The following is a 27,465-nucleotide window of genomic DNA, read 5'->3' as shown; positions in this document are numbered from 1 at the left end:
GATTTTTATTTTTTGCCATTAATATTAGTCACCCTTTATGTTTGTCACGGGGTTTTGCAAATATCTAACCAACAAAAAGTATTAAAAAGTGCTCGTCAACTTTGAAAAAGTTCCGTGTTTTTGTCCATTCCCTGAAAATCAGAGAAATTAGAACATGGGAGGTTTCAGAAGGACTTTTGTCTGTTACGATAGCACGAGAAAAGCGTCAGACCACACATTGCTTCCCATCCAGCGTTATATAAAGTGATCAAATGATTGATTCTTATCATCGTCAATCAAAAACCACCACAACATTCCTCGTCAAACTGTCGTCTTGGAGTTCCAGTGAATAAATGCAGCAGATATTCCAAAGAAAGCATTTAAACAAGCCGTGATTTGACGTGTTCTCACACGTGTATAATGCCGATGATGGTTGTTTTGCTTGTTCGTCAGGTGTGCGAGCAGTAAATGTGAATCACTTCCTCCTCCTGGACACTGTGACGTCTGCAGACAGAGCGGGCGAGCCGATCACTCGAGTCCTCCCTCTCTTCTCCTGGCATCGCCTCTCTAGTCGCCATACAAACCCTGATGTGCCAAAACTCATTCGAGCAGATCTTCAGGGAAACACTTCCATCAGCTCTTCCCTCCTCCCGCCCTACAAACACAGACGCTACTGTTGCACAAATGAACCAATCAGGAAACACCGAAGAAGGTCTGACCTTATTTCATTGGCTGTTGAACTTCACCGATTGGCTGGACTCAGGGTCAGCTGACCTCTATGAGCCATGTCATCAATCGCAGTTGATTGGACTCCATGACTCTTTATCTACCAGTGCCTTCATTTTCAGATCTTAAGAGCCGATGGCGGCTGGGTTCTGGAAGTTTATCACGTCTCCATCAGCCATCTGGATGCAACCGGACATGACGGGGAGAGAGAGAGAGAGAGAGAGAGAGCCCCTGATTCTGGTGGGCCTGGAGCCGTACTGACATCTAAAGTGCCCCTCCTGCGAGACCGTCGTCTGTTTGGCTTCCCGGTTGTCCCGTGTGTCACGATTCTTGTAGCAATTCTGTCACAGGACAGACGAAGATTTACTGTAGCTTCACGCAGGGTTTCCCGGTCGTCACGGTCACTTATGCAATTAAAAATCATCTTAAAATTGAAACGCCATGAATGAATGAGATCACAGAACAACACAGATGAGATTTATCTGTCAGTTCTTCTAAATGAAAACATAACCTTGATGTCAGAGTAAAAAATGCCAGGAGCTGATGGAAAAGGGTGTATATGTATATGGGTAAATGACACTTTTTTTTCTCTCTTTATTCTCAGATGTGTTTTATTAGTTTATGATGTGAGTGATACAGAAAGAATGAAATGGTTTAATCACACTGGGTCACATGATCGCTGCTTCCCCCCACATCTTTTCTGTAGTTTAGACCGACGACTAGTTCTTACAGATGTGCTGCTAACTAGCTCTGAAAAATGACTAATCGCCGATTGACGAGGGATTTACAATCATGACGTCTGTGATGACCTGCGGATGCGCTGGTGTTGAATTATAACCGTCGACTCCCCAAAGATCAAGTAAAGGAGTATTTACTGTCATTCATGTGCCATGATAGCTTTAACATGCTGCTGATGTGTTTTCAGAGGTTGTGTCGAGACCGAGTCATGTTGGAATTTGGTTTTGATTTCACAGCAGACGTGTTTATCACGGGCCGGCCGATTGCTCAGAATGCGATGACATCATCGTAGACACAGAATTATTTCTAAATGGCCTTGTGATATATTCGATCATTCGCAGAAGATTTTCATGAACCATCGTTTGACTAAATTCATGTTTCAGATGTTTGATGATGCACATGCTCATTTCATGTTTTGTAGCTATGTGCAAACGTCTGGTCTCAGCAGATGAATCTGATTGGATTAGCTGTCTGTCAATCAAAGTTTTCAGTGTCCATGATGTTAATTCATGCTTATTGCAGTTGAACTTCCTGAAGAGAAACTCTCTGGAGATGCAATGACAACAAATCCATACCGAACACATGTGAAGTTAACAGTGCCCACCTCAGACGACCATAATGTTTTGTAATGATTTACTTTTATTGTAACATTCCATGTAAAAGAACTATGTACAGAGATAATGAAATTAAACAAGCAACATTTTTTTGAAGCAGTCATAGTCTGGATGGTTTTTGTGTGTGTGTGTGTGTGTGTGTGTGTGTGTGTGTGTGTGTTAGGGCTGAGCAATATATCAAACATTAACAATTAATAATTTTTAATGCACATGTTTTCTGAAGACTTTGTCATTATTTTAGTTTTTCCTCGTCTCATGACTCATGACTCCCTGTCATCGAACCCATGACCTTGGCAATGGTTCCACTAACCATATCTCTTAGCAGACTTCGGATAGCCATAACTTTTGTTACATAAACGTTATGAACGAATAAAAAATGAAATTGTTTTGAAAGGGCTTGAACCCAGCTTTTTGATATTGTCCAGCCCTGATTTAAGTACAAGTTCATTGTGTCTTTGATGGTGTATAAAACCACATGTGAGATTATAATGAGAGAGAAAAATACTGTGTAGCCGTCCGTATGTGTGAAACCGTGCGTCTTCAATCTGTTTCATGCACTTTCTCTTTCCTTCTCAGCGGAAGCGAAGCCTCTTTTCTGCCTGAAAGAGTTTTTCTTCTGCTTCAGAGATTCGGTTTCCTTTAACACTGTCAACACATCAGAAACTGAATCAAACCCGACAGCAGACGTCCATCAAACAAGGTTTATTACAACCAAAACTACAGCAGGGATCTGTTCCAAAACCTTGTGAAGCCCATGTTTCGTTTGATGACTTTAATCTAGTTTCCTTTTATTATTTATGTGCTTTTGGTGTCGTTTTGTGTTTTTCTTTACAATGGGAATGAATGGTGATCCAAATTGAATAAAGCTTCATTTAATAACTCCAAACCCATTTGTTTGGAATATACGGTCTTTTGGAGTTATTTAATGATGCTTTTGACGCTTCATGAGGTGGTCACTGGTCACTCCGAACACAAAACAACACTTTAAAAATTCTGCATTTACTTTTCAAAGAAAGAAAGAAAGAAAGTCATCCGGTGTCTGAAGGACATGCCCGTCAGTAAATAATGACATTTTCACATGAATTAACCCTTTAGTAAAACACTCCCTAATGAAACCATTTAGATTTCACTACTATTCGTTATGAATTCATGCATTCTTCGGGTTTTAGAATGTGCTTATGTTCCCTCAAAATGTTCCCTATGTAGGCGGCTCACAAGGTTTTGAAACCGAGTGTTGATCTTACTTGACTTCTTTCAGCGTAGTGTTGATGGAGAGCGCGTCAGAAAGCTGTCTGGCTCCGTGAACGGTCAACTCGTTTTCTATTAACCTGAACAGAACCACAACTGTTGTTTATTTAGCATAACACCTCCCATTCCACCTCACTGTAACTGTGCATTATGGATGATAACAGCGATAAACATGAAAGACTGAATGTAACGTACATCACATGGGTCAGTGCAGAGTTCCACCTGAACGCATCGGCAAGATCAGACGCAGCGTCATCACAGATTTGATTCTGTATCAGCCTGAAAAGTATCACGTTGCACAGATGACAGTTATACTCGTGATTCCGTTTCTACTGAAATACAGATGTGTAACGAATCTGATTTTCTGTTTTACCAGAAGATGTGAAGGCTTGTGTTCTCCTTCAGAGCTTTAGCCAAACTTCGTCCACCCCGAGACGTGATGTCGTTGGCAGAGAGACTGAAGAGCAACATGACGTTGAGTGTTTGCGTCAGTGAAGTCCAGCGTAACGTCAGTGATGTGAGACTCACCTGAGGTTTGTCAGGCTGGTGTGATTCTTTAAAGCCTCTGCGAAAGCATCTGCCCCCCCGTCACCGATGGAATTACCCCACATTCTACAAACAAGCAAACACACATTTACTCGCTTCCAGTGTTGGGTAAGTTACTCTGAAAAAGTAATTAATTACTAGTTACTAATGACATATTCAATAGTGTCGTTGGATTACTGTATAAATGACTCTCTCCAAAAAGTATTTCATTACTTATTACTAATTACTTTCCATATCCTACATCAACCTTGATTGTTAAGTGATTCAAGGATAGACATGAAATGCCTCTTTTAATTCATTCAAATAAATAATATAAACTACATAAAGTTCTCTTATTAACTGACCAAAGTATTACAAATGTGAGAATTATACATTAAAGCACAGATTTTAAAGTTAGACTTTGAATTTTGATGTCAATTCCACTATTGCACACGTGTATATTACACACAGTATTTAGTTTAATTACATCAGAAGTAACTGTAATTAAATTACAGAAAATACAAGTAATCCCTTACTTTACTTTTTCAAGGGACAAGTAATTCAATTACAGTCACTTATTACTTAGTAACTAGTTACTCCCAATACTGCTCGCTTCTGAATATAAAGATCAACAATGCGAATGTAGAGGGTTGAGATTGTGTCTGTTTATTTTAATGTGATATTTTTCATGTTGTGTGGATTTCTCTCATATTTTATTGTGTAGTGTATTGTACAGCACCTTGGTACAACGTTCCGTTGTTTAAAGGGTGCTTTATAAATAAATAAAATAAAAAAACATGTTTTTTTAAAGGAACAGTTCACCAGTGAATGGAAATATATGAAGAGTTTGGTTCCAAAATGAGATAACTCCATTTTAGAATTGTTCAAAAATCATGTTTTTTATTATGTCATTATGTTTTTATTGTTTTAGTTAGCTGTATTTTCTGAGTTATTATGGCTTAAATCGAAACAAACCAACTGCAGTTTGATTGATATTAATTGGAATGCACAATAAAAAACATGATTTTTGAAAATCTTTTAAAATGGAGTTATCTCATTTTGGAACCAAACTCTTCATATATTTCCATTCACTGGTGAACTGTTCCTTTAAAAAAACATGTTTTTTTATTTTATTTATTTATAAAGCACCCTTTAAACAACGGAACGTTATTTCCTCATGTTGTTCAGTCACATTAAACATGTCATGTCAGGTGTGATCTGATGTCATATTTGATTTTATGTTATTAATGACTTTTGTTCTGTATTTTAGCCTGTTCACAACTGGTCTATGAAAAAAAACACTTCTACACTGTTCTACAGGGACAATAACAGCACACAGGGTGAGTTTTGACAGAATTGTGATATTTGGATGAAAATATAAGGTGTGAATTATTCCAAGTAGACAGTCTTACCCCACATCAAAGATGGATTTGCTCTTGTGAATTGCTCTGGCGAGATGCGTCCCACCTAAAGATGTGATGTTGTTACAGCCAAGTCTAAAAACAGACAAATGTACATCACTGATCTGAATGACCGTCATGAACTTTTGAAATATTTGTACCCAGTAAACATGAGTAGATTTCATCCATACCAATCGTTCATTCATGCCTAGAACAAAAACTTTCGTTTTAAAAATCTTTCTGAACGTTGGAGTACAAATCAGCCAATTTAAGGGAGTAAACATAATGTTATCAACTGTTGGTGTCGATGTTCACATAGTCAGTGCCGATCCTAGACGTCTGGGGCCCTAAGCAAACTTGTGAGGGGCCCTTGTACTAATACATTTACATTTAGTCATTTAGCAGACGCTTCTATCAAAGCGACTTACAGAGAGTTCAGGGTTTGCAATAAGCGATATGTCTTACAGGAGCAATAATACAACAGGTGCTAATACAAAGTTACTAGTTTCAACAAAAGCCAGACCACTACCAGTTGAGAGAAAGAGAGAGGGTTAGTCTTTTTCTTCTCATTTGTCTGTCAAGTATTCACAGAAGAGATGGGTTTGAAGTCGTTTTTTGAGATGTGGTTGACCGGACCGAGTAAGGAAGAATGTTCCACCAGGAAGGAGTTGTGAAGGAGAAAGAGCTGGAAAGCCATTTACTGCCCTTATGAAAGGCAACACAAGACGCCGCTGGTTTGCTGAACGCAGGGATCTTGATGGGGTGTAGGAGTGTAGGAGGGTGCAGATCCAGTGATAGTCCTGTAGGCAAGCATTAGTGACTTGAACCTGATACGGGCTTCAACCGGTAGCCAGTGGAGAGAGATGAAAAGGGCCGTCACGTGGAAGACGAGGCATGCTGCTGCGTTCTGAACCAGCTGGAGTGATTTGATAGCCTTTGCAGGAAGACCAGCATAGGGAAAATAATTTGATATAAACAGAACTGTAAACTATAAGACATAAATAATAATAAATCAATTAACACACTTAAACGAATGAAGACAGAAAAAGACAAAAGAAACATTAAACTGACAGTAAGAACAATTAAGAATAACGTTAAATTCAAATTTAGATTGACATGTAAATCATTCTTTTCCTAACGTAACGCACGCAGGCTCTACTCTGGAACCATCTAGCTGTCAAAAAAAAGACATTAACACATAAACACAGTGTTTTTTCCAACCAAATTTACTGATTTACTAACAAAAACAAAGCATGATAAATACAGTTTACTCAACAAATCTAAGCATATGAAAACACATCAGTAATTCTCTAAATGTGATGGCACAAACTAAAAATGACATATCATGGGCAAACCAAATACAATGGACCAATACTGAATGCGTAAATCTGTACTGGAGAATTGTTTTGTAAGTAATTCAGTGCATAGTTTTCATTGCAAAACTAATTAAGACTTTAAAATAGAACAAAAACACATGCCTTCCTGTTCTTTTGCTTCGCGATGTTGCTGTTTTTTCACTCCAGACGGATAGCTCATATCAGCACATCATGCGCATGTCATTACCTGCCGCCCACTGCATGATATCTGAGTATGTAACAGCAATTAAATTAATGTATTATTAAAAAGGAAATTTCGGAATGATTCCTCTAAATTTGAATCTGCTAGTTATAAAATAAAGTGTCTTGTTTACAATAGTGTTTTTGATTCGGGACTCAAGGGGGCCCCGTGGTGGTGCAGGGGCCCTACGCAACCTGCATAGTCTGCATATAGGAAGGATTGGTTCTGCAAAGTTATCGTTCTGGGTGTGAACGAGACTTTATACCCCTGTAGATTTACAGATTACAGATTATATATGAATGAACGTTGAGCAGGAATAATGTAGTGAGATCAGACGCTGTATGTTCACTTACTTGACAGTGCGAAGATGAGGACATTCTTCAATGATCTCTGCTATCAGTTTGGCTCCAACGTCTGTGATGTGATTCTTGTAAAGACTGTCACAAATAAAGAAAGAAATGTAGAAATAAAGGAGACACGAACAGACTCCGGATCAGTTCTTCACTCACCCCAGAACCTTGATGACTTTATGTGTGATGAGTTCCTTTGCCAGAACCTCGACGCTGCTGTCCGTCAGCTGATTCACACACAATCTGAAATCACAAGGTTGATGTCATTTCACTCTTCAGGCTGTATGACGTCTGTGTAAACCGTGTGTGTGTGTGTTTACCGTACCTTACCACGGTCATTTTACTGAAGGAATGTGTCAGCTGTTTCACGCCATAATCACTGATGTTGTTGTTGTCCATGTCGACCCCCAGATGCTTCTTCCGGTGATGCAGCACAAAGTTGAGTGCGCTGCAGTCCGCCGAGTAAATGTTACAGAATGCGATCTTTATATAATCCGCCGATATGCCGTTGGCCGTCATCTCGGCCACTTCCTCGCTGTTGGTCTCAAATATACAGCGCAACATCCACATGAAGTTGGGCATGGCGTGCACTTTGTAACCCTGGATGTCCGTGGATGGGTATCGAGGCAGACCCTTCAGATGCGTCCTCACGCTGTTAGACAGGTACGACTTCAGCGTCTTCCGCTTTTTCTTCAGCGAGAGCGGTGGGACGAGATGCTCCAGGAGCGCGGCGTTGGGTTTGGACAAGAGGCCGCACAGAAAGAGGTTAGCGAACTGAAAGTGTTCGTTGGTCTGAAACGGGTCCCTCTCTCTGGGCCGTGATCTTCCCAGACACGAGAAACAAGAGAGACGGGACTTGTGTTTGTATTCACATCTGGAGAAGAACCTCAGAATAGCGTCGGCTGTGATGTTCGCGTCCAGCACCAGACAAAAAGCGGCGAGGAACGCCTGCAGGGTCACGTGGAGAAACTCGAAGGTGGCGGATCCTCCGCAGGCGTCGTAGTGAGAGACGGGCCTCAGGAAGCCGAACTGAAGGTCTTTCTCGTCCAACCCGCAGGACGTCACCTCTTCCACGCCGAACACAAATCCCCCTCGCTCCAGACCCTGCAGAGCCAGTCTAGCAAAGGCCCAAAGCTTTGCTTCACCCGATTTGAAGGTGTCGGCAGGACACCTGGTGCTGCGCTTCAGGAGACCGGGCCGAGCCGTCGTGCGACCCAAGAACACCTCGGAGAGGAGCAGGAACACATTGGTGAGGGTGATGCAGGAGTCGGGTAACTGGAAGGTGTCATAAACGGAGAGGAAATGTCTGAAGCTCTTGAGGATGATCCAGCTGAAGAGCGGGATGGAGCAGAGGCCGCACAGATGGGGGTTTGCGTCCAGCTGCACGCTCACCAGCTTCATGTGTTCCGTCTCTGGGAAATGCAGAGCCGTGTACGTCCTCAGGTGCTCGGGCGAGAAACCTCGCAGACAAACCTTCTTCCTGATCACTCTGCGCTGGACCTCCGTGCCCGTCCGTGCTGTCAGAACCTTGCGGGAACCTCTCAGCAGTTTTCCACAGAGCAGATTCATGAGGAGAAGAAGCGGGTGCGTCTTTTCCTCCGGCGACACCACTTCGGGTACGTTATCCAGGTCGAAGTCCATTTGGATCTCGTCGTATCCGTCAAACGTGAAGAGCACCGTCTCTGGGAATCTTAAGATGTACGTGAAGACTTCGTCATCGGGGTCTATATCCGGATAGCAGTTGTGTTTGAAGATGAGCTCCTTCAGCGAGATCTCGTCCGTTTCTTTGAAAGCGCTGAACATCCTGCAGCGGAATTTGAAGAAGAACTTGGCGCGGGTGTTCAGCTCTCTCCTGGACCACAGATTCTGAAGCTTCTGAAGCAGGATGGATTTACCCACGCCAGCGTCGCCTGTGATGAAGATGGTCTCGGCCTGCTGGTTGAAGACTCCCTGATCTCCTAACAGGTGGTTCAGACTCTGTAAGAAGCCCAAACTTTCACCGGTGTCATTCAGCAGCTCCATCTGTGTGTCCGTGTACAGATCCTCCAGACGTGTGTCTTCACTTCTCGAATAAGACATGATGAACTGAGTGTCTCTTCCCAGTTCACACCTCAGCTTCTCACAGTATCTGCTGACTGAAAACACTCAGGACAGTTAGTGCCCTACAGGTGGCTCACAGTTTGATCAGCTTCTCTTACTACAAAAGAAGTATACGCAACTTTTTGTACCCTTTTTTTTCTCCATTCCTCTATTCATATTTCTTGACTGCTCCCCCCGCCATGCATAAGGCATGGGAAATGTCCTATTGGGCAATTCAACTGTGCTGAAATAGTGGGATTATAACACCTAGTCCTATTAAGCGAATCTGAATTTACCTAAATAAATAACCGTGTACACTTAAAGTTGACATACTGTAAATGTACGCTTATGAACAAAAAAATAGGACAATACTTAACAAATGAACTTGCATTTGTTTTTTTGTGAAGGATGCTACTCTTTAAAACAACTTTAAAATGCAGTTTTGTAATGGATTATAACATTTATATAAAAACATGATGTTTAAAATGACTAAACAATCCGTTTTCGGCTGGAGACAGTAAAACGTATTTTAGACATCTGAAATACTTGATTAAAATGCTGGGTTGTTTTAACCTATGGTTAGGCAAAACGTGCAAACCCAACTGCTGTTTCAATGAGAAACCTTGAAAATGTCCAAACCATGAAATGAATTTATTTATTTTTATAGTTTTTTATTTACTTGTGAGTATAATAAATATGAAGAGTTTGGTTCCAAAATGAGATAACTCATCCTCATGTGTTTTATTATGTTATTGTGTTTTATTGTGTAAGGCCCTGTCCACACGAACAGGGGTGTTGTCGTCCACATGCTAACGCAGTACTCGGTCACTGAAACCAAACTTTTTTTGAACACTCCCGCCAGGTTGAAGATGTTTAGAAACTCCGGTTTCCGTGTTGTTGTGTATACCGGACCAGTTGAAACCGGAGATTAGGCGTATCTCCTTTGTTTAACGTCAGATTCCAGGCTTCTGATTGGCCCAACACAGCCTTATGGTTAGGGATATATCGCCACCTGTTGGTTTGGCATGCTTTTGACATCGCTTCATAGCATGTTTTTGCGTTTTCGTGTGGAAGCGATTTTTTTTAAACGAAGAAGGGAAAACTCCGTTTATAAAAACCTGTGTACGTGTGAACTAGGCCTTAGTTAGCTGTATTTGTTTAGTTATTATGTCTTACATCAAAACAAACCAAGTTCAGTTGAATTGATATAAATTGGAATGCAGAATAAAAAAACATGATTTTTGTAACCAAACTCTTCATATCGTTGTTGTCGAGTGTGGTGTTATCATAATGGTAACACAGGTGAACTCACTGGGGTCTGTGTTGATCACAGGTACGACTCTTATAGATTCTAATGGACTGTAGTGAATATCACAGAACCACGGCCGCAGGTCAATATAAGCATCATATGCCTCATGAAGAACATGGACGAGATATGCAGAACATTCTTCTCCTTTACTCTGAACCAACTCCAGAATCCTGCGCACCTGTGTGTCCAAAAGCCAGCATTATTTTCCTTCATTAAATCCTTACTTCTCTGTAAGTGAACTAGATCCAACACTTTATCATGAAGACACCGTTATTAATGGGCGTTTCATATTAAAAGCACAAGGATGGAGTATTCTTAAAAAGTGTTACCTGGTCAGTTTTGGTGGTGCTTCTCTGTATGATCTCTCTGTCTTCAGTACAGATGAAGTTGTTCACGTGCAGATTGTCCAGCAGACACTGTGTGTTCTTCACCTGACCCACCAGAAGCTCCCGATGGATCCTCAGAAGCTTCACAAACGACACTGGACTTCCTTTACAAGAGTCCATTGTCTTCGCCAGAACCGGGTCAGTGCGAGCGTAAATCCAGAGGAAATATTCACTGGGGGGACATGAAGTCAAATGTCACAGCAGACATCAGGAAGCGATCCGTCCGTCGCGTGAAGATCTCCAAGCGCGCGCGCACTCGAACCCTTCAGCTTCACAAACACGCCACGTGACATTTTAAAGGAAGGTTTGCGAAGTTTTTACGGACATCACTTTGAAAGAGAGAAAATGAAAGCGTGCGTGTTGGGTTAAAAGTGCGCAGAAACTTCATGCGTTTTCATCTCGAGCAGGAAGTGAAACTACAACACAAACGAAATCTGAGCTCATAAACGCCCACTGACCAATGATAGACTGTGACATCTGTAACACTGAAACAAATCTGTAACATTATAACATCTGTAACACTGAAACAAATCTGTAACATTATAACATCTGTAACACTGAAACAAATCTGTAACACTGAAACAAATCTGTAACACTGAAACAAATCTGTTATATAATATAAGAAGAGTTTGGATCCAAAATGAGATAACGTTTTTTTTAAATCATGTATTTTTATTGTGCATTTCAATTAATATCAATCAAACTGAAGTTGGTTTGTTTTTATTTAAACCGTAATAACTAAAAGAAAAACAGCTACCTTACACAGTAAAACACAATAAAATCATGATAACATAATAAAAACATGATTTTTGAAAATGTTTAAAAAACGGAGTGATCTCATTTTGAAACTAAACTCAGCTGGTAAACTTTTTACAAATATTAGCATTATAAATTAGTTTTAATGTCCTACTGTTTAGCTTCAAAATTGCTAGTAAAATGATCTTTTTAGTTTTTATGTAGCACAACATTTAGATCAATATTTTTATTCAATATAATGTTTAGCATGATTTTCTGTAATGTACGTGTTTTTTATGCATCAATATATGATCATTTGTTTTTAGGGTGACACACCGTCAGTGGCCTACAGATGAATAATAATCATTTCTGGCACGGCCATGTTCATCCATGTGCTCTGCTCCGTAAATAAATGAATATTTATTGTTGACTAGTTGTTTATGGCTTTGGATTAGAGCGTCTATTAAATGAATAAACCGACTTAATATACACGTATTGATGATTCAGTATTCTTAAGCATTTCTCTTCTGTGGACTGTGATGTCAACTAACGGCTAAAAACAATCTCTTTACCTATAAACTAAATAAAACAAACTCATACTATCAGACAAACAGATCTTTTATGCAGTTTAATTTTTGCTGCCATACAGTACAAATACTGCACACATATGTGATTGACGTGACTAGATTTTCATGAAAATACAGATCTAGAATCTTCAATACAGCTGATGATGCACATCGAGAGCGAGCGGATCTAACACTAATCATCAGATAGTGTCTCTTCCTTCCGTTCTTTAGATTTCTTCATAGCTTTCTTCAGTTCTTTCATCACAGGCAGAGAACCCTCGTATTTGTTGGCTTCAATAGACCTGAGCTTCTTTTGGTAGTCCTCCGGTAAGCCGTTCTGTTCCGCTCCCGTCACGATCACCTGGAACAAAAATGACAGTTCTTTCAGAAGTCCATTGACCCCAACACCATTGAGACATTTCTCAAAATATCTTCTTTTGTGTTCCAATGAAGAAAGACTCACACACAGGTTTACAACCACATTAACGATGAATACACGATGACAGAATTGAGATTTTCTTTCTGGCCTTATTGTGTGTACTAGAAGTGCAGACGGGGCTGTTGCTCTATTGTCTGTGTCGTACAGAGAAAACTCCAGAAACGCAGCAAACACCGTGCCAACAAACTCATTCTGTTGCTCTCGAAGGCCCGTGTTTCTGTGTTGCTGCTGTTGTACCGCGTTACAGTTGTGAATAACTTCTGTGTACAAACACGAAACGCTCATTAAGAGATTTACTTTCACAGGATTTTACCTGCAGATACTGTGGTGATGGTGGAGCGTACACACAGCTGTTCATGACGTACGAGCGACAGTAGAAATCCTGGTCACGGGTGGAGACGGACACCTCCATCGGGCTATACGTCCCTCGTTTAACACTCTCCTGTCTGCCAACACAGAGGAACATCCAGCTTACATGACGTCTCCGTCAGGACAGAAGCAACATTTCACATGATGATGTGTCTGAACCTGTCCAAGGACTCCAGGTCGGACATATTCATCCTCCACACCACACCCCACACCTCATCCCCCGGGCTGTGCTCGATAGTGGCCACACCCCCATGCCAGCGTTGGCTCTCCAGCCCGCCGGGGTTCCCAAAGACCAGTTTGTAGTCCTGGCAAATGTAGAAGTTAAAGCTTCACACACATCAAGATAAATGCACAGACAGACGTGAAGAAAGGGATGCCGTCATACCTTCAGCTTGGCCACGCAGTAAACACTTGCTGACGGATTCTTGAGCTGTAGACGCTCCTTCAGGAGATTACTTCCGTAGGCGAAGTACAGGAAGGCGGATTCGTTGCTGTGATGTGTGCTGTTGTCCATGTCTGAGGCGTCGGTGGGCAGAGGGACTGTGGGGATGAGGAGGAACAGGATGAGAGACAGATCGCTGTGGAATCATAGTCAGCAGGGCTGATAGAACCATTCGACAACACTTCATTCTCATGCAAATCCATTGTGTCCCAAACTGCAGTGATGCAGGCCTGCATTCATCTGAAACATCACGCATCCCCAGCAAGAACTTTCCCAAACGTCAAGCCTCCCTCCAGTGGAGATGTGGCACTTTTGTCAAAGAAATGTGCTGACCATACACACCTGAAGAGAGTTTATTCATCACTCGGGCTATTACCTTTCAATGGCACGATATGAATGAAAATAAAAAATACACAGCTGGAAGAAAAGATCGATGAAATTGAGTTGTCAGATGTAAAGAAACAGAAAAAACACCGAATCAGAATCGCAACATAAAACACAAAGTTACACTCAACTTCCGTTTTGTAGATCTCTTCCTCTTTTATGAAAGACTTGAGCTAAAACGTTGAAGAACGACTGCCTCAGATGTTTTACCGACAGAGACAACAGCTGTTTGAACGGAAGCTCACCGGACAACGAGTCGGTCTGTCATCACAGAGAAACAACACTCGAGCCTCGGTTCGGTAAGATGCTGTTGTTTGCACTATTAATCACTCAATAAGATTCGTTTATGAAGTCGTGTCATTTCAATTGCGAGCCGACTTTCCTGTGTTGTGTACGCCGCCATGTTTAAATAAAAACTTCAGTCACTACTAGGTTTGTTCGAGAATGGCCAAATTCAAACGTGTCCGAGTTACGTGACGTCCGCCTCGCTCTGACGTCATGATGACGTTGGCAAAAAACTCTCGCGACGGCGAGGAGGCGGTGCTTGGCCGAAATCCGCAGGCGAGCGCAGTTGCTTCGCGTTTACTGCGTCGATGAAAAGCACGATGGGAGACGACCTGCTGTGCCGACGACACAGCTTAAATGCTCGTTGGGCGAGAATGTCAGCTGATATCTTTTTTCTTCAGTGTTCCGTTGAGAAGTCCAGTAGTTTGTATTGTTTTGTGATTTATATGTGGGGAAAAAACCCACCTGTGTGAAATATATTGTCCTCATAACAACCTTCATGTGTAAGCAGTGGCAATTCAATTACATCGATTTGATCGCTTATTATTTTTTATGAATGTATAACAAAAACATTACAAAACAAGATGGGATGCAGTTTACATTCAAAAACATACATTTTAGGAGGGGCTGAGACAAGAAAAAATAATAAAAGATCATGCAAACCAAACAACAAAGAAGACAAAAAGAAAGAAAAAAGTTCACAATTTTCAATCCGTCCATATTAATAAATAAATATACAAGAAATATAATTTATATTATCGAATAAATCTAACAAAACTCCAGATTTCTATTATTTGTTTTTGACAACGTTTTTGAATATCGTCCCAAATAATGATTAAATACTATAAACAGGGTGATTTTAAAAAATTACATTTGGGAAAAAAATCTTAGCTAGCAAAAGTAAGTTATTAATAAAAATTTCCATGTAATTTTTTTATAAACAACCTGTTAAATTCTAACACATTTGACTCATTTAACCACAATTATTGCACTTTGTCCAGGAATGAAAGAGAAAATATGCTGTGAAAGAAAATGTGCTCTGTGTTTTCTGGAAATTAGTTACAGAATTTACACAATATATGAACTCTCCAGAAGGATAAATATCACATACAATTTTTAAATGAATTTCTTAGATTTTTGGGATAAACTGGAAACTTTAAATAGGAGGTTCTAATATCCCGGATAGCACACGTACATTTTCATTTGCAAGACATCTCTGAGACGTCTGCTGTCAGATGTCATGATACAGACCTCTAGAAGACGTCTGTGAGATGTGTGGGATTTAGAATGGATGTACAACAGCTCTTTCTAAGATGTTTAGCAGATGTACCTGTGCTATCTGGGATGTTTAACTTCAGCGTTCGTTTGTCAAAGAAAAGATCTACGTTCTTTCTTACAGACTTGACATGGCTGAGAGTTTGCCTGATATACGTATAGAACATTCCTCGCTAATAAACTCAGCTGGCCCAAGAAAAATGCCATGCGAAACGCGAACGCGATCTATTCCATTGCTGACGTTTCCAGTCGACTCGACAGCGCGATTTGGGAAGTGTCCGTCTTTCCTGCGCTGTTTTCACTCCTCCCCTTCCTCGTCTTTCCAGCCAAAGCGCATCTCGAACAAGCCTGTTACTGTAGCATGACGCAGCTATCGCGAGAACAGAACTGTGACTGACAGTTCTCCTCGCGCTCCTACTGGAAACTGACGCACGGACACGAGTTTTAGACCCGATCTCTGAGCCAAAATTCGTTTTATTCCGTTAAATATTGAATCGGACTTGTACGGTCACATACCTGCAGAGCACAGAAGCAAGAGTCCGATCAGGCACGTGCTGATGAAACAGAGTTTAATGACGAACATTGTGTCTGTCTGAGCGCTCAGTCTGGTGTGTGGATAGAGACACGAACCAGAGGAGCTTCAACCCACAGGAGGGGTGGATCTTTACCCCCCGGACTGACCTGTTCTGATGGAAAAGTTCATTGTCTTTCCACATGCCACAGCTTGCGTTTAAAATGTGTCGTTCAAACACACAAAATATTTAAGCTTTGTCTCAACTTTATTCCACCATGTTCAACTTAACGTGATCAATTCAAATCATTTGTGTGTGTTAAAGTCATTTTGCTGACACTGGGCAGAGGATTTCCAGTTCCCAGCATGCTTTGCGCGGCACTAAATGTTATTGTATGTATTTTAGTCAAGACGATAACAGGTTAAAAGTTAAATAACACTACAGTAAATTAATTTGACATTTGAGTTGTTGAATTAAATAAACCGTTTTAAATGTGTCTAGGTTTAGGTTTATTTCTTATATAGCAGCCCAAAGTGCTGTGCAATACATCCAATAACCATAAAACAAAAAACAACACATTACAAAGTTCACCACACAATCTAAAACAGAATAAAATAAAAACTACGAATATTACGTCCCTCTTATTGATTTAAGTATTGTGTTATTTAACTACATTTTAAAACGTATGTAAAATAAATTGAAAGAAAATTGATTTCATTTTATTTGAATTATATTCATGCGTTTTTTTTCGTATTTTAGTCCTCAATAGTGTGCTATACGGATTTAATCAAACTAAAACAAATCAGCGTGTGTATAAACTTTCTTTAATGGATTAAAATTTTGAGTGAAGTTGGATAAATGTAAACATCTCATGTTGATTTCGATAAGTTGTCTCGGTTTAATGCGAGAGTAAGTTTAAACTAACACATCTCCTCTTTTCATAGGCAAATCCACATCCATGAGCTTCTTCTGCGGTTACTGGGGTGACGGGTGGATTTGAGTTTCCCACGAGGACAGCGCCAGGAATCAAACTCTTAACTAATGTAACCACCTTTATATCAGTCCTGTTTCTTCAATCACTCCGTATGCCTCTGAAACCAATTTGAACCCTATAAAGAGCTGAAGAAACGGGATTAACATGCTGCACACGCTTCTGGAAGCGCAGGAAATATCCAGAACTGTTGTCAATGTGGACAGACACTGAACTGACGTTTTTTTTAGAGTACACAACACGAGGTCAGTGTTCCTCCCACGCAGCGTTGACGTGTCAGCGTGTCGTTTACTGCGCTGAAGATTTACAAGATGCCTTCTAGTCACTTCCACCTCGAGCTGAATTGAATTCCCGTGGAGCTGAAGTGCAGCCCTGTTTAAGCTCTTTGGTTTAGAAGTTAAAACCTTACGCAGGTTAATCAAATGCCAGTGTGTTACAAACGTGCAGTCATTGTGTGTTCATAACAAACCTCCAGAGGGAGTCGTAGAGTCAAACCTGCTAAATAAACCAGATCATCACAGTACCAGTGTTGGGTGTAACTAGTTACTAAGTAATTAGTGACTGTAATTTAATGACGTTTCCCTTAAAAAAGTAAAGTAAGGGATTACTCTTATTTTGTCTGTTATTTAATTACAGTTACTTCTGATGTAATTGAACTAAATACTGTGTAATGTATTCAAAAGTGGAATTAACATTAAAACTCAGTCTAACTTTCAAATGCATGTATTAATGTATAATTCTCACATTTGTAGTACTTTGGTCCGTAAATAACACTACTTTGTGTAGTTTTATATGATTTATTTGAATGAATTAAAAGAGGCGTTTCATGTCTATCCTTGAATCACTTAACTAATCGAGGTTGATATGATATAGAAAGTAATAAGTAACGAAATACTTTTTGGAGAGAGTCATTTGTACAGTAATCTAATGACACTATTGAATATGTAATAAGTAACTAGTAATGAATTACTTTTTCAGAGTAACTTACCCAACACTGCACAGTACTCGCATGAGCGGTGTGTTATCAGTTTTGTGTCGTGGTTTGTTCACCTCCCACTGATGTGCTGATTCATGCTGAATTCTTCATCTGTTTATATACAAGAAAAGTTCTAGAATAATGTGTCTTCCGGCGTGTTGTGTGTTATCCCTGCAGGGCTCGTGACGCTCGACTCTCCAGACTTTAATTGAATCAAAGGGTCACCCTGAAACCAACACATGATTTGGAGTGTTCTAGCAGTGGGACGCAAGAAAAAAACAAGTTTGCGCACAATTATACAGCTGTGACCCCGCACATCTGCTCAATAGAATAACCAGCAGTCCCACTGAGACATGACCCACAGCTAAACTGCCCGCACACACTAAACGCGCTGAAGTGTGGAGATTTTCATACTGAAAACGCTTCTTCAAAAGACCAGAATTTGTGGAGTTTACTAGTTATATATTATAAGAGATATACTAATAGCACATATACTATTGTAACCAATGCAAGTGAATGGTGTCCAATTAACAACATTCTTCAAAATATCTTCTTTTGTGTTCTGCAGAAGAAACTAACTCAAGACAAGAGGGTGTGTAAATGATGACAGAATTTCGTTTTGAAGATGAACTACTCCTTGAAAAGTGTTTTTATTCTGTGGAAAAAAGTCAAATCCATTGTCAGAAAACATCACTTCTGCCATGTAGTACAATTTTAATACTAGCTTTCATAAGCTGGTCATTTCAAAACAAACATTGCCAGCATGAAGGGTTAATGGAATGTGACAGGACTGAGGTTCACCGAGAGGTCAAGAGTGTGTGTGACCTTGATGACCTCAGCCTCAGGACACGTAGGTGTTTATTTACTCAAGAAAGCACTCCACTGCTTTCTAAGTGATGCGTGTTGTCATAACAACACGCATCCAGGTGCGTTCCAGGTTGTCTTTGTTTCTCCTGTTTTCGATAGCCATGATGTTTTATCTGATCGCAGGATGATTTTCCAGTGTTGAGTTTTCTCCCGATCACACCTTACACGAATGCACCTGTTCATCCGAGCTGAAATGAAATGCAGGTATTCTTTTAAAGACCTTTTCTCATATTCATGATTCGAGGAAAGCAGCTGTGAATGATTTATATTGAACTCACCAAACATCCAGATTGAAAAGTCCATGCACACTGTTTTGTGAACCCTCTCAGGAGAACACACACCAAAAGTTTTTGTGTGGAATGCCGTTGCTTTTCATTTTGCGTGAAAGTGAAACTCAGTGGGTTACGTTGTAATAACACACGACTGTAACATAAAGTATTCAAATATTCAGACGCTTATGAAGTTTTCCTTGTATTATGATCAATAAACAAATACGTTTTCATGGATTTGTAGATTTTCTATAGCACAACATTACAAGCAAAGTGTGGTCATGATTACTTCATTGTGTATGTAAAGACAGATTTGTGTGGATGTGCACACTGACTCATAGAGAATGAAAGTTGTGATGTGATCTATCGTTCTGAACAGTTCTGATGGAGTTATAATAACAGACAGGGATGGATCAGTCAATAAAAACACTGATAAGATGTGTGTGAGGAGATGAGACGCAGCAGCCGGTGACTAAAATCAAACATTCACCTAAATGACACGGATCCAGCCAATAACAGTCTGAGTTCCTCCCCCGGACCTTTACTGAGGTACTGTCACTTTAAACGTCTCCGACATTTACACACACACACACACTGGAAATATTCCCAGACTCTCCGCCTTACTCGGGATTTGATTTGCTTGTTTCCAGAAATAATCTCTCTGATCTCTCTTCAGATCCAGCGGACGGGATCTGTTGTTGAAGGTCATCATCATGAGTAAAGAAGCGCGTCCGTCCTGGGACAGTCCCATGCAGTTTGTCCTGGCGTGTGTGTCTTATGCAGTCGGTCTTGGGAACGTCTGGCGTTTTCCATACCTCTGTCAAATGCACGGGGGAGGTACAGTCCTTATTCTCTAAATGCTTTACATCTTTTTCTTTGAAAACTTTTCTAGAATTCAACAGACAATAAAACGTTTACATCTAGTCAAATAAAAACATCAGCATTTAACAGGTTTTCAGGGATCACATATATTATATTTGTGCAGTGATGGTGCGTTTTAAAGCTTCCCAGCAGTAAATCAAACTGTGTTTGTGTGTTTTGACATTTTAGAATTTGGAAGTTACAGTATTATACGTTTCTTGGCCGGTGAAAATGTTTTTTGAGATCAAAGTAACCCGTATACGCACTTCAATGAACAGGTTAGATTTATGGGTAAAAGAGAAAAACACCATGTCAGGATTTTCTAAGATGAGTTGCTTTAATATTTTTATTATAATTAAGTTGTTATTTAAAAAAAAGTGATGTGTTCGACTTCTGACTGAAGACTCAGAATGTCTGCGGTTATGCTAAATATCTCAAATTAAGTTGTTGACAGTTTTTTGGCCAAGACAAACAAAGGAACTATAAATGATTTTTTCCAGGACTATCTTATCTTGTGCATTTATGTGATCATGAAATCCTTTTTAACACCATATACAGTACATGTTGTATACCTTTATTAATGATTCATTACTTACAGTGTTACACTTGTGATTCTCTTTCCTACTGTGAGACAATACTGAAGATTGTGTTAGAAATGTGTTCATTTTGTTAGAATTCATTTGAAATGATGTGGTTTAAACAGCGTAACGGTTACATCTTTGTCACAGGTCATATTTCATGTAAATTCATCTCGTTCTTTTCTCTGGGATGTTTTGTCACACATGGGTTAAAGTCATGTATTTGTGTAGAACTGTTTTTAACAGCTCTTATTTCGGTTTACTGTCACCCGGATCGTGTTCATTGGGTTGATGGTGTTTTTCTGTGATGGACATGACGTCACACGACCTGTCTGTGATGAAATCTGCTGCGGTTATGCATTCAGTGCGTCGTCCACCAGACAGGCATGCATAACAAATGTTTCATTTACTTTTGAAGAAACGAAGCGATCAAAGTACAGATGTGGGACATTCTACCAGAAACGCACATTATCTGTCCTTCAGCTCTTCCTATAGTTCCTAGAAAAAGATGCGATGCATTCTTCTACATTCAACCGGAAACAAGCCCAATTAGCATAAATGATCTTTAAGATAAGAGCGAGAGAGAGAGAGTAAGGTCACGGGGTAAATGTCATTGTGGTGTTTTCCAGGTGGATTTTTGATTCCCTATCTGTTGATGTTGGTTCTGGAGGGAATCCCTCTCTTCTGTATGGAGCTGGCCATCGGTCAGAGGATGCGTTTGGGCAGTATCGGGGCGTGGACGGCCATCAGCCCGTATCTGGGTGGACTGGGTGAGCGTCCAGCGGCTCTTTACCACACAGCACAAGATTTGCATGAGGTTTATGTTATTCTCTGCCCGTTGCAGGCATCGCCAGTGTTGTGACCTCAGTGTACTTGTGTCTTTACTACAACATCATCAATGCCTGGAGCTTCTGGTATCTCTTCCATTCATTTCAGGTGAGTTCAGATGTCAATGTTTTGTTGATGAAGCAGTATTTAGATGTTGATGTTGTGTGTTTGCGTGGGGCAGCCAGTGTTGCCGTGGTCCGAGTGTCCGGTGAACAGTAACCGGAGTGGATATGTGCAGGAGTGTGAAGTGGCTTCACCCACACAGTATTTCTTCTATCGTGAGACACTGAACGTCTCCTCGTCTATCGATGAGAATGGTGGTGTTCACATGGGACTGGCGTTGTGTCTTCTGCTGGCGTGGGTCATCGTCTTCCTCTTCATCGTCCGTGGGGTCAAATCAACAGGAATGGTAAAATCAAAGCTTTCCTCACGTAACTGAATTCCACACGGACTCTCTGTGTTTTCGGTTTCAAATGAATACCTCCGATCTGTTTGCTTACACAGTTACAGTGTAGTTCATATTGTACAGGAAAGTGTTGGAGATTTGTGTCAAGAAAACCATCAAGTCTTATAAGCAAATAATGATTCAGCTGTGTAAAAGCAACTGAAGGTATTTTATTCAACTTTGACTGTAACCTTTATTGTTCCTTTTTATGTCTTTATTTCCTTCGATTCTTTTATTTTGCTTGAAATGTATTTGTCTGTAAATGTCATGTGCCCTCTACTCCCTGCTGGAAAATAGAGTAGAATAGAAATCAGCCGCTCAACTCTACCGGATGTAATGGTTATAATGGGGGATTGTATTGGTTTTAATGGAAACTGTAATGGGAATGTTGAAGGATGCGAAGTATTACATTTTACTGGATAAGACCCAAAACAGTCGACTACATAAAGACATTTTATACTGGTTGTAATGGTAAACAGCTGATGGTATTTGCACTGGAAACCATTACAGATATTGTTTTTTTTTAGCCGGGTTATTTTCTCAGTTTGTTAAAGAATCTGAAATAAACCCTAAAAAAAATATTTGTTTCTGGAGGTTGTGTATTTTACAGCTACGTTTCCATACCTGGTTCTCATCATTTATTTGATTCGTGGCTTCACTCTTCACGGGGCCTGGAACGGAGTCAAGTACATGTTCACGCCTAAAGTATGTTTGTGTGTAAAGATCAAATGATTTTCTTGTTATTTCCATTTGCTGTTTCTGTATTGATGTGTGTGTGTGTGTGTGTGTGTGTGTGTGTGTGTGTGTGTGTGTGTGTGTGTGTGTGTGTGCGCGTGTGCGCGTGTGTGTGTGTGTGTGCGTGTGTGTCTGCGTGTGTGTCTGCGTGCATGTTTATAGCTGGAGCAGTTAGCAAATCCTCAGACGTGGATCAACGCTGCCACTCAGATCTTCTTCTCTCTGGGTTTGGGTTTCGGCTCTCTGATCGCGTTTGCCAGCTACAATCATCAGAACAACGACTTTGAGAAGCAGGCGGTCGCCGTGTCTCTCATCAACAGCAGCACATCAGTGTTTGCCTGTATGGTGACCTTCGCCATCTATGGATTTAAAGCCACGCTTAACTATGAGAGCTGTTTGGAAAGGTGAGAGACATCGGGGTGGTGTCACAAGAATCTGAATGCTTGATTTCACTAGCACGTTCCTGTTGATCTTGTAACAACAAACAACTGAAGAATCCAGATTTAAAAGCTCGGTCAGATCAGATCTGAGCTGTCAATGAACCTGAAATCACCTTCATTGAGTTTGTGTGTTTAAATCAGTGACTTCTCTTGTGAGGTTTTCCCAGAATCTGTCAAAGCTCAGCGTGGGATCTTCAGCTCTGACACTTTTCCATCAAACATTAAACCGTGTGTCTGTTTCACCACACGACTGTGAATGTGTGATTGTTCGACTGCTTCCAGTTGATCTTGATACTTTTCACGAGGTTTCTGGAGACGCAGATCAGCTCAGGAGATTTGATGGAGTTCTCACTTGTGTTTTATTTAGGTATCAACCGTGTCTCGGATGTGTCTCCTAAAATTAAAAAAGAGAATGAAACGAGAGTGTGATTGTGTAAACAGTCTGGATGTGTAAAATCATCTGGATTTGAGTCAATGTGATGAGAAATGTTTTGAGATCTTCAATCATATTGACTTTTGATTGCAGACGAGACACATCTGAGCTCAGTTTGACACACGGTTGACATCTCTTCTCAAGCGTCTGAAACATTTGTCATATTTTTGACTTTCATGTGTTGTTTATTCAGGATGAGGGTGTTATTGCTCAACACATTCGGTCTGTCTGAGAGTGACGTCTCTATTGATAACGTGACCGTCTGGATCTCTCACCTGAATCACACAAATCCAGAGATGTTTGCCACCATCGCTTCAAAAATAGAAGTCTGTAGTCTGGAGGCAGAATTAGACACGGTACAGTTTGATTTATATCACGGTCTTGTACCTGAGCAAGACATGAAATATGATTTGACATGATGCCAAAGACACTGTTTTACTGAAGTTACACCAAACAGGCCCTTTTTTAAAGACATCTTTCAACGTTTATTTCAATGTACTATTAGTATACAAATAAGTTCACTCTCAGTCTAGTTTTTATGTACTTCTTGGAAATCTACGTACTGTACAAGTACACATTGAAGTGTATTTGCTCTATACTTGTACTCAATCTTTTGATGGAGATAAACTCTATTTTTCTCTTTTGATTGAGTCATCCTTTAAATACTTTGGTGACACTTTACATTCAGGTACCCTTTATGAAGCATTTATAAATGTGTTCATTAATGATTAATAAGTCATTTACAAATGCATTATAAAGCAGTTATAACCGCATGAATAAAAAGAAGGATTCTAACAAAATACCTGCCGAATAGTGAGCCATTATTACTCACATGTTATAAATGATTAATAAATGTATTTATACCATGGTCTTTTTGAATACTGGATTCTGATTGGCTGGAAGGCGTGCATTAAAACCCTTTAACACACAGGTAGCTCCAGTAAGTTTGATTACATTTGAAATTTAATTTAATGTAATTTTCACCTGTTTGCTCTAAAATTTCACTGTAAACATCAATAAAAGATGACCGTGGTATAAGCGGGATATTCCACAGCTAGCCGTGCGTTAAAGGGCTTCGCGTCGGGTGGTTCCTCTCCTCCACGTTGTGCATTAAAACCCTTTAACGCACGGCTAGCTGTGGATTATCCCTTACTTATTCATTATTTTTTGACTCGAAAGCAGATTCATTATTATCTTGATGTTGTTTGTGATATAGGCCGTCAGACCTATATATCACGTCTGTAGGGTGTTATGATGCTTTTCTTATACCTGCTCACTATTTGGCAGGTACTTCGTTAGAATCCCCCTTTTTATTCATGCGGTTATAACTGCTTTATAATGCATTTGTAAATGACTTATTAATCCTTAATGAACACATTTATAAATGCTTCATAAAGGGTACCTGAATGTAAAGTGTCACCAATACTTTTTATACACGTGTCTTATAAACTCAGATGTGAAACTGTAAATGATGTTCTCTCGGCGTCTGTGTTTGCAGGCGGTGGAGGGCACAGGTTTGGCTTTTATCGTGTACAGCGAGGCCATTAAAAACATGCCGGTGTCTCAGCTCTGGTCTGTTCTTTACTTCATCATGCTGTTGTTGTTGGGGATGGGGAGCATGCTGGGTAACATCACGGCCATCATCACCCCGCTGGGAGACCTTAAAATCCTCTCACGCACATTCAGCAACGAGACCCTCAACGGTGAGATTTTCTCTGAAATCATAGAAACCCAAATCATTTCAAGCAAATATACATTCAAGATAAAGTATCTTTAAAACGATACTTGAACTGAAGTATACCAATAAAACACACTTAAAGGAGGGGGGTCCGATTTCTCTTAGCCGTTGCAAAACAGACACACCCCTACCCCCATCTTACGCTTTGGTCAGCGCTCGGCACGGCTAATGTCCGTCCTGTGCACCTTACTGCTGACTGGCTACAAGGTTGTTTTGGTGCTCGGCCCGACTTTGTCTAAACAAGCGTAATTCGGAAATCGGACATCCCGCCTTTAAGTGTTGTATCAGAGGTGACGTGATGTCGTTGTGTTGCAGGTCTGGTTTGTCTTGTGTGTCTTCTTCTGGGTTTGGGTTTCACCACCCGTTCAGGAAGTTACTGGTTCACCATGTTTAATGACTACGGAGCCACGTTGTCTCTGCTCTTCATCGTTCTCTTCGAGGTGGTCAGCGTCTGCTACATCTATGGACTGAAAAGGTGAAACTGGGCTTTAGAAAGCGAGTAAACTACACATCACGTCAGCCTGCCTCTACTGGATTTACTTCACATCACACACAACACTAAAACGCTAAAACGGAAACAAGTGAATTTCCTCTAAAACGCCGGCGAGTTTGACAAGATACACAGATGCAGCCTTTGACCTCAACAACACACATTTAAGAAGCTTGTTCTCTTTTCCTTTAGTTTCTTTTCAGTTCTTCTTTTCCTTGTCATTGTTTACCTCTCCTGACTATTCACAATGATGCAGCGGGTTGTATCTCATTATTTTCATCAGAGATTGCAGGTACGGCCTCTGGACTTTAGCATGTAATTATTGCAGGTCAAACGAATGTTTTTAACCGATAATCTTCACAAAGTCCTCATAATACAGCTAAAGTGTTTCTCGTGATGTCTGTGAGTGTGTTTCTGAGCTGAAATATCTTCAATTCTTACTCAAACCTATAATAACTGACAAACATGTCATGTTTTATTCATATGAGCATTCTTATGATAATTGTGACTTTTTTCTAATGTTCTTAATCAACTTTAAATGTCATTTAAATGTTTTAATTTAAACTTTTATTAGAACTAAGTAAATTCATTTTTTATATTTAAACGTCATGTTTAATAACATTAACATCTATTTAATGGTGAAAGAACTAATGCTTGATTTATTTGAAATTGCTATTCAGTACATTCTGTGCTTGATGAGTTAAATGTATTTAACATTGTAGACGTTCACCTGGTGTTATTCACACAGGTTTGAGAAAGATATTGAAGACATGTTGGGTCATCGACCTAACTGGTACTGGCGAGTGATGTGGGCAGCGGTGAGTCCGGCTCTTCTCATCTGCCTCTTCATCGTTTACATCATCAACTACATTCAGGGCGGCACACCAACCTATCAGGCCTGGGATAAAGATCTGGTAAGTTCCATTGTTTTGAAAAGTCAGCTGGATGAGAACTTGAGTCAATTGAAAGCCAACGTTTGTTTTGTAGGGCAGATCAGTGGTGAAGGAATATCCAGCGTACGGTCAGGCTTTCATAGCTCTGCTTCTGATATCGTCTTTAAGCTGCGTCCCTCTGGTGGCTCTTTATGAGTTCTGCAAGAGGAAACACAGAGGACAGCCCATACGTCAGCGTCAGACCGTCTGCACCGTCTCATCTGGACTTTAGATCAACAACACATCACAATAGAGATTGCTTATATACAGTATATATATATATATGTTGTTGTTGTTCAGTAGGTGTTATGTACATTTATAAACATATACATTTTAAACATGTACATTTATTGACAGATTTTCTATATATATATAAATGTATAGCAATTTATGAGAAAGTCAATTTATCAGAGCAGCAAAGCAGATTTGTTTATATGTAACAAGGCATTTAAGTGTTTTAGATTGATTGTAAAATGAGCAAGTGAACAATCCAAAGGGGTTCTATTTTCTTAACGCAGGTTGGCAAATAATACATAAATAAATATAAAAAAACTGTTCAAATGTGCAAAATATGAATGTACATAGCAGTGTAAATAACTTTTACGTTGATTCATTTATTATTGTTTGTAGTAATTTAATGTGAACTTGTACAGATTTAATCACAGCTGCTTTGTTTACATCCTAACAGTGAATGTTTTGTCATTCATGAGACAAAATCTTCTTGCCATAGGCGAATTTTTCCTTCCTTGTTGGAGTGATAACAGGTCTCTATTTCGGAAAAATAAAACTGAACATGTTCTTGATGTTCTCTTGAAGTGATTGTTTTTAAATATTCACTTTTAAACAACAAAATGTGGTTTAGTGGCAGATATCAAACATGTCTCTGTCCGGCTGATCACGTCGTAAATGACATAAAACTGAGTTTAATTATAACAAACCGCCAAAGGTCCTAAATGCCAGCATT

At 40.1% G+C, this 27,465-nt stretch overlaps 4 protein-coding genes and 1 long non-coding RNA gene across 11 annotated transcripts in view; 3 read left to right on the top strand and 2 right to left on the bottom strand.

Moving 5' to 3' along the window:
* The window catches only part of znrf2b (zinc and ring finger 2b), a 44,736-nt gene extending 42,583 nt beyond the window's left edge, over nucleotides 1-2,153 (top strand). Inside the window, exons 5-6 of one of the 2 annotated variants that reach the window (XR_008963380.1) lie at nucleotides 433-691; nucleotides 828-2,153. The gene's annotated coding sequence lies outside the window, so the exon portion shown is untranslated. Of the gene's footprint in view, nucleotides 1-432 lie in introns of both variants that reach the window. The other variant, XM_057340260.1, reaches the window with a different exon arrangement.
* A 114-nt stretch (nucleotides 2,154-2,267) lies between these two features.
* On the bottom strand, nucleotides 2,268-12,148 carry nod1 (nucleotide-binding oligomerization domain containing 1). Of its 4 annotated transcripts, XM_057340248.1 has the most exons (11): nucleotides 10,855-11,516; nucleotides 10,529-10,703; nucleotides 7,463-9,272; nucleotides 7,297-7,380; nucleotides 7,141-7,224; nucleotides 5,243-5,326; nucleotides 3,834-3,917; nucleotides 3,679-3,762; nucleotides 3,501-3,584; nucleotides 3,302-3,385; nucleotides 2,268-2,702 (listed from the first exon to the last, which is right to left on the bottom strand). In XM_057340248.1, the coding sequence occupies exons 1-11, from the start codon at nucleotides 11,029-11,031 to the stop codon at nucleotides 2,630-2,632; spliced, it is 2,823 nt and encodes a 940-aa protein (XP_057196231.1). In that variant the 5' UTR covers nucleotides 11,032-11,516; the 3' UTR covers nucleotides 2,268-2,629. The 4 variants fall into 4 exon arrangements, 3 of the variants coding, with proteins under 3 accessions (XP_057196231.1, XP_057196233.1, XP_057196232.1); XR_008963379.1 differs by lacking the exons at nucleotides 2,268-2,702; nucleotides 3,302-3,385; nucleotides 3,501-3,584; nucleotides 3,679-3,762; nucleotides 3,834-3,917 and having other exon boundaries at nucleotides 5,249-6,814; nucleotides 6,921-7,224; nucleotides 10,855-12,148; XM_057340250.1 differs by lacking the exons at nucleotides 2,268-2,702; nucleotides 3,302-3,385; nucleotides 3,501-3,584; nucleotides 3,679-3,762; nucleotides 3,834-3,917 and having other exon boundaries at nucleotides 5,249-6,814; nucleotides 10,855-12,148.
* On the top strand, nucleotides 3,854-17,663 carry LOC130558044 (uncharacterized). Its single transcript, XR_008963381.1, has 3 exons — nucleotides 3,854-3,959; nucleotides 5,101-5,170; nucleotides 16,863-17,663. It is a non-coding gene; the product is annotated as an uncharacterized LOC130558044 (long non-coding RNA).
* ggctb (gamma-glutamylcyclotransferase b) lies at nucleotides 12,260-16,056 on the bottom strand. 2 transcript variants are annotated; one of them, XM_057340258.1, is made up of 5 exons: nucleotides 15,923-16,056; nucleotides 13,406-13,560; nucleotides 13,180-13,325; nucleotides 12,965-13,097; nucleotides 12,260-12,573 (listed from the first exon to the last, which is right to left on the bottom strand). In XM_057340258.1, exons 1-5 carry the CDS (start codon nucleotides 15,987-15,989, stop codon nucleotides 12,406-12,408), a joined length of 669 nt encoding a protein of 222 aa, XP_057196241.1. In that variant the 5' UTR covers nucleotides 15,990-16,056; the 3' UTR covers nucleotides 12,260-12,405. The 2 variants fall into 2 exon arrangements, with proteins under 2 accessions (XP_057196241.1, XP_057196242.1); XM_057340259.1 differs by lacking the exon at nucleotides 15,923-16,056 and adding an exon at nucleotides 14,092-14,305.
* Nucleotides 17,664-19,461: 1,798 nt separating the features above from the next.
* LOC130558038 (sodium- and chloride-dependent transporter XTRP3-like) lies at nucleotides 19,462-27,081 on the top strand. 2 transcript variants are annotated; one of them, XM_057340252.1, is made up of 12 exons: nucleotides 19,462-19,570; nucleotides 19,698-19,858; nucleotides 21,090-21,230; nucleotides 21,305-21,396; nucleotides 21,470-21,697; nucleotides 22,328-22,438; nucleotides 22,631-22,872; nucleotides 23,535-23,697; nucleotides 24,840-25,044; nucleotides 25,395-25,554; nucleotides 26,318-26,483; nucleotides 26,557-27,081. In XM_057340252.1, exons 2-12 carry the CDS (start codon nucleotides 19,735-19,737, stop codon nucleotides 26,731-26,733), a joined length of 1,809 nt encoding a protein of 602 aa, XP_057196235.1. In that variant the 5' UTR covers nucleotides 19,462-19,570; nucleotides 19,698-19,734; the 3' UTR covers nucleotides 26,734-27,081. The 2 variants fall into 2 exon arrangements, with proteins under 2 accessions (XP_057196235.1, XP_057196234.1); XM_057340251.1 differs by lacking the exon at nucleotides 19,462-19,570 and having other exon boundaries at nucleotides 19,604-19,858.
* The last annotated feature ends 384 nt before the right edge of the window (nucleotides 27,082-27,465 follow it).

The sequence above is a fragment of the Triplophysa rosa genome, linkage group LG8 (assembly GCF_024868665.1).
Source record: "Triplophysa rosa linkage group LG8, Trosa_1v2, whole genome shotgun sequence".
Classification (NCBI taxonomy): Eukaryota; Metazoa; Chordata; class Actinopteri; order Cypriniformes; family Nemacheilidae; genus Triplophysa; species Triplophysa rosa.
The sequence above is the reverse complement of the archived record's forward strand: the minus strand, read 5'-3'. Positions and strand labels throughout refer to the sequence as shown.